This window comes from Lepisma saccharinum, chromosome 18, assembly GCF_977018435.1.
Source record: "Lepisma saccharinum chromosome 18, izLepSacc3.1, whole genome shotgun sequence".
Lineage (NCBI taxonomy): Eukaryota > Metazoa > Arthropoda > Insecta > Zygentoma > Lepismatidae > Lepisma > Lepisma saccharinum.
Window position 1 is genome coordinate 2,122,379 of NC_139246.1, and position 13,016 is coordinate 2,135,394.

A 13,016-nucleotide genomic window follows, 5' to 3' on the forward strand; every position below is an offset into this window, starting at 1 on the left:
TTGTTTTTGTAGGCTTGCACAAGTTTGCTGCAAAATAACACAGACCTATTGCTGATCTGCATATATTTTCAAGTTTGAGTTAGTGCCTGTATACCTTAAGAAGAATACGTCTTAGGGGACCACGTGCAGACACTTATGATGAGCCACTGCGAAGGCCTTTCCACCCATCCACCTGCGAACTGAGGCCTTTGTCGAACTTTATCCTCCATTAGTAAGCTTGTTGGTGTGGTAAGCATGCACAGAGATATTGAATTTTCATTTCCCGAGAAATTTCTGTAGGTTTTAGGCTGCCAGAGGGCAAGAAACCACTCCTCTTCACTGTATAGGAGGCGCCATCTTTAAAATAACAAAAATGGCGTTTTGAAGCTCACTTGATCAGTGTTGCAGCCTTGAGGTCGTTTTGTAAATAACACTTGATGATTGATACCTCAAGTAAATTTGAGCTGCGTACAGTCTGCCCTACACTTTCAATTTCCAAAAAGGGTGGGGGGTGACTAGCGTCCATGAATATGTACTTAATTTCTGCTGGAATGTGACAATCCTTGTCTCTGCATCTCTGAAAGGCAACCCTGTCTTCTACATTTCTCATAGTTTTCGGCCAGCTATCCAAGGGCAACCAGCGCTGGACCAAACATCCCTCGGTGCATGCTGGGAAGAAAATGTGTCAGATGAGAGAGGCGCATTTGCTCCATCATGGCGCTTACCGTGTAACTCTTTGTCCGCCGCAAGATGTCGTGACATGCAGGCATTCTCAGCGTTCACCAACTCGGCAGGGGGACACTTTTGGGTCTGCCGATTGCAGGGTTGCCAGACTGTGAAAATATGAGAACGACACAATAATTTCCTGGTTTAAAAAAAAACACGTAATATATGTACGGTACATGCATTACTTACTAAGAAACTCTGTAGCCTTCTTAAACCCGAAGGGCTGCAGCAACACAAGCCTTCCATCTCTCCCTATCCTGGGCAAGATCAATCCAATCTTTTCCATCCTTTAGGTCCATCTCAACGTTATCCCTCCATCTTCGTCTTGGCATTCTTACAGGTCTCTTACCATCAGGTTTCCCAACAAAAATCCTATAAACTCTTCTTTCCTCTTCCATTCGTGCCAAATGGCCACCTACGTCATCTCGATTATATTATTCTAATAATACCGGGACAAGAATACAAATTTTGCAGTTCTAAATTGTGATATTTTTTGTACATTTGCGTAATTTCCTTCATTACTGAACTTTTTCAGAGGGGGGAGGGTTTCTTTGAAATTGCGTTAGGTTATTTCCTGAGTGAAACTAGAATAATGGAAAATTTACCGCAATTGCTCTATGTACTCTAAACGGAAAATATGTAATATACCTCAAAATATGTAACAAATATTTAAAAAAAAATCATGTACATCATTCCCAAGAGTGTAATTCGCCTGAACTCAAAGGAAATATATATGTAATTACATAAAAATTCTGGCCCTACACACTTGTAAAAATGCATCAAATTTAATTTATGCATTTTAAATGCATATATATACATTCCACCAATTGACACAAAAATGCCTCGTGTAATTGTTGGTTTCGTGGTTTGTTGTTGATAGAATCTTCGGATTCGATGCATTTTTTAAAACGTCAAGAGAAGATGAAGTGATGAATCAAGAGAGGCACTTGAATGTTTTTTTTTAGTCCAATCAAAATCTAATGCATTTTCTTACATTTATACGTTTCATCGCATCATTAGCTCAAATGACTGATTACCACTGCATTCTTCTGTTGTTCTTATTCATATTATTGTTATTGCAGTACAATGGTGTAACTTAAATGGTATGCAAAATAATTTTGCTAAATGCAAACTATTGAGATGTTCGAGAAAAGCAAATTGTATTGTTTCTCAATATGTTATCAAATCTTATAAGGTTTATAGTCATAAGGATTTGGGCATAATTATTGATTATAAATTGCTATTTGATGAACATATAATTGAAGTTTGTAAAGAAGCTAAAAAGGTTTTATGTTTCATATTTTTTAATTAAACTTCCCTTAATAGAATGGAAACTTTCTATAAATTGCTATTTGATAAACATATAATTGAAGTTTGTAAAGAAGCTAAAAAGGTTTTATGTTTCATATTTTTTAATTAAACTTCCCTTAATAGAATGGAAACTTTCTATAAATTGCTATTTGATAAACATATAATTGAAGTTTGTAAAGAAGCTAAAAAGGTTTTATGTTTCATATTTTTTAATTAAACTTCCCTTAATAGAATGGAAACTTTCTATAAATTGCTATTTGATGAACAAACATATAATTGAAGTTTGTAAAGAAGCTAAAAAGGTTTTATGTTTCATATTTTTTAATTAAACTTCCCTTAATAGAATGGAAACTTTCTATAAATTGCTATTTGATGAACAAACATATAATTGAAGTTTGTAAAGAAGCTAAAAAGGTTTTATGTTTCATATTTTTTAATTAAACTTCCCATAATAGAATGGAAACTTTCTATAAATTGCTATTTGATAAACATATAATTGAAGTTTGTAAAGAAGCTAAAAAGGTTTTATGTTTCATATTTTTTAATTAAACTTCCCATAATAGAATGGAAACTTTCTATAAATTGCTATTTGATAAACATATAATTGAAGTTTGTAAAGAAGCTAAAAAGGTTTTATGTTTCATATTTTTTAATTAAACTTCCCATAATAGAATGGAAACTTTCTATAAATTGCTATTTGATAAACATATAATTGAAGTTTGTAAAGAAGCTAAAAAGGTTTTATGTTTCATATTTTTTAATTAAACTTCCCATAATAGAATGGAAACTTTCTATAAATTGCTATTTGATAACATATAATTGAAGTTTGTAAAGAAGCTAAAAAGGTTTTATGTTTCATATTTTTTAATTGGACTTCCCTTAATAGAATGGAAACTTTTAGATTCCTATTTATAGTTTTGGTTCGACCATTAGTGGAATATGGAAGTGAATTATGGAACGTAGCAGCAAATAGTCACACCGAGAAAATTGAATCAATTCAGAAATTATTTATTAGGTTGCTTTGTATGAAAATAAAGAAAAGTTATATATCACTAAATTATATGGAGTGGTTGTGGATACTTAATTTATCAACCTTGAGCTCAAGAAGGAAATATATAATTAATTTATTGATACAATACATTTTGTCAAATAGGATTGATAGTGAATACTTTATAAATACAATAGTACATAACGTTCCAAAATACAAAACAAGAAAAAAATCATTATTATCAGTAAATTTGAAGAATGGTGGTGATTTTATAAAAATATTAATCGATGATTTTAATTATGACTTCCCTTAAAATATTATCTTGAGGTATAAGATGAGGTTTACTGTAAAAACCATTATGAGTTAATCCTTTGATATTACTCATTGTGACATAGTGCTGTATAAGGTTTATTTTTTAACTGCTCTCAGTACTTTAAAATAAACAACTATTACTAACACCATTAAGCCTTGTTTCCATGATTATGAAAAACTAAGTATGCTGACCAAGGCAGTAATTTATTTTATTAAAAAACATAAAATAAACGTAACGTTTCAACCTTCTAGCAAGGTCTTCATCAGACTCTGGATCAAGTACAAAAGTTTTGAATTTATTTCAAGTATGAGCCTTTACAGCTATACATACCATACAAGTGAAAAATACATACATGTCTGATGAAGACCTTGCTAGAAGGTTGAAACGTTACGTTTAGTTTATGTTTTTTAATAAAATAAATTACTGCCTTGGTCAGCATACTTAGTTTTTCATAACTATTACTATTATTGCTAAAGATATGCTCTCTCACGCGGCAAGTTTGAAAGGACTAAAACAATTCACACGTCCTGCAATACATGACAAATGCTATATACTGCAGTTAAACTAAAACGGGAGGACAGGAGCGTAGAATGCCCGCTATGCGGCGAAGACGAGACGAAATTTCACATTCTCCTTCAGTGCAAAGAAACAGGGGAGGCAAGACAAAAATATATCAGGGAAATAAATGAAGCTACCATTGAGAATATAATGACAAGCGTTATTAGGAGGGAGAGACCGAGAGAGGGGGGGGGGGAGGCGCAAATAAGGAATCTGGGAACTTTCCTACACTACGCCTGGGTAAAGAGAGCAAAGAAGCTCAGTGGGGATAGCGAACATGTGTGAAACGGGGGGAGGGGTACTAAATAAACAAATTAGTAAATAAATGTGAGAAAATTTAGGAATCACTCAGGTAACAGTGCAAGTGTAGGGAAAGAGTTGAAATGAAATAGTGTGAATGTGCAAGTAGACTAAGAGGGGGAAGGGTGTAGGGAAAATGCACGAAAAGTTTTCACTTGTATGGTATGTATAGCTGTAAAGGCTCATACTTGAAATAAATTGTATTCTATTCTTTCACTGGCAAAAGGAAATACTATTCTCAACATCGGGACAGACTAATTCTATTGTAAGAATTCAAAGCGATATACTTTTGTTTAGAAGTAATTTATAAAATATTCTATGCATTTTGGCTGGTCGAGTAATTTTAATAATATTTTGAGAAAACTGATGCATTTTAGTGCATATTCAATACCTGATGCATTTTTTTACACTTGTATGAGGCTTTATGCACTTTTCTTAGTCTACTTCTACTTATATACCTTTATTTGTATTATTACTAATACAGGGTGTCTACAAAAAATAACAAATCTAAAGTTCTTGACTTTTTCATGACTTTCCAGTTTGCTTTATCTATTAATGCATCCTGTACTGCATTTACAGGCTAACGAGGCTCTGGCGTCTAGTCACAGCCAGTATAATCTGTGGGGCTCGAGTTGTCATCCCTACATGTTTGTGATTGTCCCTTCATCCATCTTATCGTGCTATCATTAATCCTCACCTTCGCGATTAGCCAAAAGGGGAAGGAAAGTGAAGTAAGCACGCTGTATTAGTTAAATAATGACCATTCTATTCTAATTCTCGATTCTTTTTTGTTTAGGCAGTTCCTGGTTCGACTGTGGCGCCTCCACTGAGCATTACTCTTGGAGACTGTGGTTACAATATAAGGTATTAGCAATATATTTTTTAACTGGTTATCTAGTGTATAAAGGTGTTGCTCAGATCAATGTTTTTGGTTTAGTTTAGTATTTTGTTTTGAGTTGAGTGCCAATCCCCCCCCGCCTATGACGAACATCCCCCCAAAAGGTAGAACATTCGGCCAGTCCCCCTTTATACCGAATTATTTACTCAAATTATTTTAGTCAGACGAAATTTGCGGATTATAATATAAATCATTAAGCAATATATGTTTACTTTAGGTACTTAGGCTCACTTTCATGTTTGCTAACATAAAACGTACAAAACTGCTCAGGCTCACTGACATTGTTAGTGTACTGAACCTTATTCTTAACAGTTTGTCTGATTGACTGACATTGTATTAATGCGAACAGCACGTCCTCCACCTCCCCCCTTTCCACACCGATTCTACAGGTCCATACCAGCTAACTGTAGACCAGGCGAACGAGAACATGTCTCTGCGCAAGTAGTGACGCGAGACGGCTCCACCAATGAACAGGGAGACAAACGGGATTGCGTAATGGGCGACGGGAGTTACCCGCTTTCCTGCTTCGCTCTGCAAGTGTTGCAAACTTTTGGAAGCGACAATACCGAACGCACATGGCAACCTTGACTACAGAAGATGTTGAAAATGATGTCCCTCTGCTGCAACACATTCCTGGCATATCCGAAGGAAATTGGCATTTACACGTGCAAGTTCGTCTACTGTAATTCTCCCGATTTCTCGTACAATACTCTCTTTTAACTCACGGATGGTGTGCGGATTGTCTTTCTATACTTTATTCTTTAGATTTCCCCATTTTTCTTTCCACTTTTATTCAGAACTGACAACGTTACTCTAAACTTTTTTACGAGGTTTAATATAGAGGTCCTATGTGGAACAGGAACACCAGGAAATTTCGTTGCAAAACCTCGTCGCACTTCTCCACAATTCCTCCTTCCGAAGTAACACTCGACAAGATAAATCCTTTGTTGTAATGTAAACTTTTGTGGTGCCATATTAAGCCACAATCTTCAACACACGGACACGACACAACACAACTTCCGAGGGAGGATTATACTGGCGTCAGTCTGCAACGTCAACAGAAAGGGAAAGAGAGCGAAGGCAGGGAGAGCGAAAAAAACAGACTGTAGCGTGCGACTGTCGCGGACCCGTTCACCGGGAAAGACGAGCGCTGACGCGCCGGGCCGCTTCCCGCCGAGTCTCGTAGCAAATGTCAGGGAATGCTCTGTAGAACTGGTATAAAATTTTGTCCCCCACAAAAAATTCCCATGACGCAGGCGCGTCATTAAACCCCCCTGTGGGCACTCCTGAGTGATGAAATGGACGAAGGGACCCCTCACAAAGAGCATAGCCACTCCACCAGCAAGGGTAGAGCGTATTTTTAAATGCATTCTTGTACCTTTCCTTTCGACTCTCCAGACCACATTGAGATTTTCCACTTTGAAACTGAAATAAAGATGAGTTTTCGTGTCAGGCATTTGCAACTCGAGACGAAACCAGTAACGAGTCCTTTTCTGCGGCGGTGTGGTCAGTGCTACCAAACCAGAGGTTCCAGGTTGAGACCCTGGTTCGGGCTTGGATAATTCACTTTGTTGGCAGACATCTGATTTTACTAAGAAAATTAGTGTTAGAATAAGTATAGTGAAAAGCACTAGACAATGGATAGTATACAATTAACATTTCATGATGGGTTTATTATCGGTGCCGTCCTCCGTGACGTAGTGGTTAGCACGGCGCGCTACGACGGCAGGGGTCCCGGGATCGAATCCTGCACTCAGAGAACTAAATGCATCATATCGATTGATGGACCAGAATGCATCGATTGATGCACTAAAGTGTGTTTTATGGTTTCTTCAAAGAATCAGATTTACATTTGATGCATTTAGGTGAATTGTTGTATGTCGTGAAAGAAACACCAAAATGCATCATTTGATTCAAGTAAGGATTCCTTTCAGTCGAGATGCACTTCAATGCATCAGTTTTTGCGTTTTGATGCACCAGAATGCATATTTTTTGATGATGCAGGAAGGTGCATCAAGAAACATCAACTGATGCATCGAAGTGCATCTCGACTGAAAGGAATCGTCACTTGAATCAAATGATGCATTTTGGTGTTTCTTTCACGACATACAAAAATGCATCAAATGTGAATCTGATTCTTTGGAGAAACCATAAAACACACTTTAGTGCATCAATCGATGCATTCTGGCGCATCAATCTATATGATGCATTTAGTTCTCTGCGTGTGCCCTGGGCATGGAAGTTTTTTGTGCGTGTCCGTTCATCAATTTTACTTCCTCATGGCGTAGTAGTGACGTCATCGCCATGTAGTCAAGAGGGCCCGGGTTCGATACCCGGTGGAGGCACATAGTGGTCCGGATCCCACTTTAAACTGTAGGCCCAGTCCCGATTAGCCTATCTGTGCATAAAGTAGACTTGGAACAAAGAAAGAAATCAGTCAATTCGCGATTACTCAAAAGTGTATGAAAGTTGAAGTAAATGAAATCAATCAATTTATTATCTGTGATAAAATCCCTCTAACCTGAGTTACTAAGTGCGCATGCCTATGATATTCAGAAATATAATGCCTCAAAGTAAAGTTAGACGTTTTGTAAGCTTAGCACACCGCGCTACGACGGCAGAAGCCGCGGTTCGAATCCCAGCCTGCCTATGGGTCTTTTCTGAAGTATCTTCATCAATTTCATCATCATTCATTCTCGATTATCCAAAAGTGGCAGAAATGCGAACTAAAATAAAGCAAATCAATCAATGCTTTATAAGCAGCAATGCGGTCCACATAAAAGGCCACGTCGGGCCTTAGTTTGGGCATCCCTGGTACAGAATGAATGCTTTATGGTTAAAGACCCACGATGACGTGACGAGGAGAACATCCGACGGAGAACTTGATTTAACGCTTCCTGCGCCGCACGGAAAGTAGTCCGGGGAGCATTTTCCCGTGACGTTCACCTGGGCAACCCCTGGCGCGGAGGGATATTTTTATTTATTAACGCCCGGCCCGTCAAAGGAACCGACTCCCGATGACGTCACACAACGGCGCGATTATGGCACCTCGACAATGGCTCCGGGATCGTTGCGTGTGGCTCTCCTCGCTCTCTGATTGGTCGAGGGGTCGATTCCGATCGAAGGAGGGAGGCGAGAAGTCTCTTTGAGAAGCCGACGCGTGAAACAGCCAAGTGATGCCAACAGACTTTGGGTTCAAATTGTTTTCTCGGTTCCTGCACTCCGTTCACTGTACTGTTCTCGCAATGAAATGGCGCGAACATTTAAAAAAAAACATTGGGGGGGGCTCAACTCAAGGGCGCCCGCTGGATTTTTCTCAAAAATCATAGGAACTATGTTTTATTTATCGTTTATTATTATTATTATTATTGTTATTGTTGTTGCTAGCATTATTTTACAAATCATAAAACTGAAATTGAATTGAAAATACTTTGGCGCAAAGGCGGTGACTAGATGGGAGGTTGCCCCCACACACTTTTCGCCACTTCCTCCCCCCCCCCCGCACTATGCTAAACCTTATCTACAAAGGGAAATATACTGTCTTTGCCCCCCCACAGTTTTTGCATCTTGCCCCCCCCCCAAGCTTCGGAACCCTATCGCCGCCACTGTTTTGGCGTTGTTGACGAGTTCAGACGTGAGTCCACTAATTAAATAGAAACTGGACTCGCCTTGCTTGGACGTTGCAGTAAAGGTAAAGATAAAAAAGGTAAAGTGTTCCCCTGTGCACAGCACCACGCCATGAAGGCGTGTAGGGGGTGTGGGGGTAACGCCCCACACTTTCTTGATCCGGTCGTGAGTGGGGGTGATGTGATCAGCATCACGCCCCTGACCGCCTTTACCCCCCAGGGTTTCCCCCAGGTACCCATGTTATCCGACGCTGGGTGAGCGCCGGGGCCGCTTCCACCGTTAGAAAAGTTCCCGGATTTAAACTGGCCGGGGATCGAACCCGGGACCTTGAGCATGGTAGTCAGACGCGTTACCGACTGCGGTGGACGTTGCAGTGCTTAAACATATTAGTGAGGAATGGTCTCAAATTCGGTGCATATTCCTCTTATCATGGGAATTTCTGGGAATGTATTAAGATTTTTTTTTGGATGTGTAAATATGTGTGTGCGTGTGTGCGTGTGTTGGTATGCGTACGTCGTGTTTCCGTGCTTGTGTGGGTGTCCGTGAGAGATCAGTGCTTGTTATTGTTACATGCGTGCTGCACGAGATCTTTGATATGCCTAAATATACGAATGTTCTTTTCGAATCCAAAATATGTGTGAAAAATATCAGGATAATGTCTAGATTAGGTCCAAGTCTATACCAGAATATATCCTTATGGACAATCAGATAAAAACGTCCAGATAACGTCCCTTCAAGTGAACCAAGTTGCACTGACGTGCAAAAAATATCCATAGAATGTCGAAAACATCTCCAAATATCATCCATGGATATATCCAGAATATGTCCAAATATGATCTGTAGAATCTGTAAAACGTATCCAAAAATGTTCCACAGAATGTCTAAATCATATCCTTCCTGGATATCCTATGTATGTCCCCTGGACGGACATATGGATATCCAGGGGATGTCCAATGGATGTTGGATGGACATTTTTGGATATGCTTTGGATATTCCGAACTTCGAGACGAATATACAGAATATTTATTTATTTAAAAGATTTATTTTTTAAAAAAAAATGATTAATTGATTTATTTTATTTCGCTTTTTGTGCCACATTTGGCTAATTTGCGAAGATGAGGTTGAGTGATGACAGATGAAATTGATGAATGAACACTCGCAGACATCCATGCCCAGGCCGGGATTCGAACCCAGGATCCCTAGCGTCGTAGAGCGATGTGCTAACCACTCCGCCAAGGGGGACAACTACTATTTTAAAAAATCTCATCTTTACATGGATATACGACACATATCACAATTTTATTTCATAACTGCTGTCACAGTACTTCCGATGAGAAATTCAATGCTTTTAAATAGGAGAGAAATACGTGCCCCATTTATTTGGACTCAATTCTTCCTATGTCGTCTGCAAAGTGCTGTGCGAAGCATGCGCGCCGACTACGTGGGTGCTCCGGGGCTCGAGCACCCACATAAATAATCTTGTGGGTGCGCCGCACCCACAAGATTTTTAGTTTGATAAAAACAAAATAAAGTAAATATTTCTCACTTGCCATTATCAAAAAATAATAAGCAATTAAAACATTGAGATGGAAGTTAAAATTTCTAACCTCCAAAACATAATTGCTTCAAATGTGTTTGTGCAAAGGCAACGAAGCAACACATTCCCCTCTTCCTTGCCTGTCTCTGGCCAAGTCAAAGGCAGTCCCCACAATAACAATGGAAGTATATTGACATTACCAAAATTGCAAACAAATTCATAAGTGCAAATGACGTAAGAAGGAATGTGTTTTATATTGAAAGTTAACATGTCATGATTATCATTATTATTATTTGGTACATAAAGTTAGTCATTTTGAAGTTTCTGTTCACAACAAAATCCTTGCATAGTTCTTTCTGCAATACAATTAAAATTATTTGCATTTATGAAGATTTTTTCATTTCAATTTGTATGAATGTGGTATTTTCTTTTAGTAACGTGTTGATAATATCATTGCCTCTTGCAATTATTGTGCATGTAAGTTGTTTAAAGTATATAATACTTGATAATTACAGATCTAACCGCCATTGAAATGCACCCACAGAAATTTTGGAAAGTCGGCGCCCTTGGTGCGAAGCCAGCCTAATGTTTGTTTCGGCTAAAAGAGAAGGGGGGAATGCGCCAACTGAAAACGGGGGGGGGGGGAGAGGATTCTCCATTCGACTTACTGGATTCCCGAGAAATCAAAGGTGTTTCATTCGTCGAGAAGACATACGATGCCGGATCAGAGCGAGTGACAACAGGCTCCACATCGTTTCGGCGGCGTCCTTTGATCCCGGCGATGCTGCTATCTCCTCCCTCATCTGCAGAGGGTCCCCCTGTCGAGTCCTGGGAGGAAAAATTCATAATTAAAAATCCGGCAGCGGTGGTGGAAGGGGGGAATCGCGGACAGTGAGTTATAATCCGTCCGACAGAGCTTTATCGCCGCACAAGGGACTCGCTGTTAGGCGGCTTCCAAATCTCGCCGCATGAGGTCTCTGGCTGCGATGGCCACCTACAGTCTGCCGCTTCTCGCGTTGGCAACAAATTTTCATCCCTTCCTCCGTATCTCGATTAATGTGCCCGATTGTGATCAGTTTGAAAGTTGTCGCTAGTTGCTGCAAACGCTCGCTGGGGGCGCTGTAAAAAAGATGACTGAAGATATGGCGGTCTAAGACAGTCAATTTCCGTTGACTGCCAAGGACCTAGTTTTGTTATGAATGTATATCGACTTAGATATACAGGGTGTTCCAGAATGATTAACCTGATTTCATAATGTTCTTACTTTTTAGTGATTGCACTGATTTTGATTTTTCTCTTGCAGATGCATTGGACCAATCGTCCAGTTTTTTGGGGCTGTCACTAGGAGCGCTGCTGCTGCTTAATCTGGGAACATGGCTTCTTCACAAGAAGAGGCTCAGTGTGTCGTGTGGCTGGCTGAGACGAAATCACCAAAAACGGTGCAACGGAAGTTTTAAAATCGCTATTGGTGATGCAAGGAAGGCTGCGCGAATGTTTTCAACAGTCTCCGCAGATGTTGATGGTCGCCCAGCGCATTTACACTTTTCGACTGTAGGTACCTGCTTCTAAAGACTTTTGCATCCAAGATTTTACCAACTTCACATCTGGTGGTTGTTTTCCATAGCGATTTTGAAACTTACGTTGTACTGTTTTTGGTGATTTCGTTTCAGCCAGCCACACGACACACTGAGCCTTTTCTTGTGAAGAAGCCATGTTCCCAGAGTAAACAGAAGCAGTGCTCCTAGTGACGAATTAATTTCACATAGCCAGAAAAGATCGACGATTGGTCCAACGCATCTGCAAGAGAAAAATCAAAATCAGTGCAACCACTAAAGAGTAAGAACATTATGAAATCAGGGTAATCATTTTGGGACACCCTGTGTAGTTTGGGGAAGCAGAGATTGGAGAGAGAAGACGGAAAGGTAAAGGGAAATAGAGTAACAAACATATACATACACACACACACACAGAGAGAGAGAGAGAGAGAGAGAGAGAGAGAGAGAGATGTGGAGAAACATAGAGAAACAGCGAGAGAAGGAACTGGCAAGAGTGATTCAAAGAGAAATAGGGAGAAAGAAAGACATAGACGGGTACAAATAGAAAGATTAAGGCAGAGTGTCAAACAGAGCAGCGACAGACATGATAAGAGAAAGAGAGATGGAGAAATAGCGATAGAGAGAGAACGAGAGAGAAACACTGAGAAAAGAAATAGGGAAGAAGAAATTAATAGAGAAGAAGAGACAGAACAAAGGGAGACGATATCAGCGGGTTTTTGTTGAAAATAGGAACTTTCATCGGTTAAAAGATATAGGGATGATTTTTTTTTAGATAAAAATAATGTTTCTTAGAGATCCAGACACTGTAGCTCTATTTAAAAGTATTTCCACAACATCAGCAGACGCGGAGAGACCATTTTTGGTACTGAAAATACCGTCGTCAGAAGACAAAATTCGAAAGTGGAATTCTAAGGAGCATCGTGTTGCCATGTAGAGTAATGGAAAGAAATACTTCCCCCATAAGACTACTGGTATTATGGAGGAAGTATTTTTGTCATTAACTGTACAATCAATGATTATTTTTTAGTGCTGACAGTAATGCTCCAATCAGTGGCAAGCACGTATCGAACCTTTGATTACAAGGTCACGACGCTACCACTGCGCCATCTGGGAGTTCTAATTTTCTTTGAATTCGGTTCCATTATATGAAGTGTATATAAACACAGGTATGCTGTTTTGATTCAATAAAGCATTATTTAGATATATATTTCAATTGGTAGCAA

At 39.3% G+C, this 13,016-nt stretch overlaps 1 protein-coding gene across 2 annotated transcripts in view; it reads right to left on the minus strand.

Moving 5' to 3' along the window:
• Positions 1-472: 472 nt before the first annotated feature.
• LOC146002686 (uncharacterized) overlaps positions 473-13,016 on the minus strand; it is a 533,571-nt gene continuing 521,027 nt past the window's right edge. For both annotated transcript variants that reach the window (XM_083140646.1, XM_083140647.1), the window contains one exon: positions 473-812. In XM_083140646.1, coding sequence (XP_082996772.1) covers positions 586-812 — 227 coding nt within the window. In that variant the 3' untranslated portion in view covers positions 473-585. The remainder of the gene's footprint in view (positions 813-13,016) is intronic.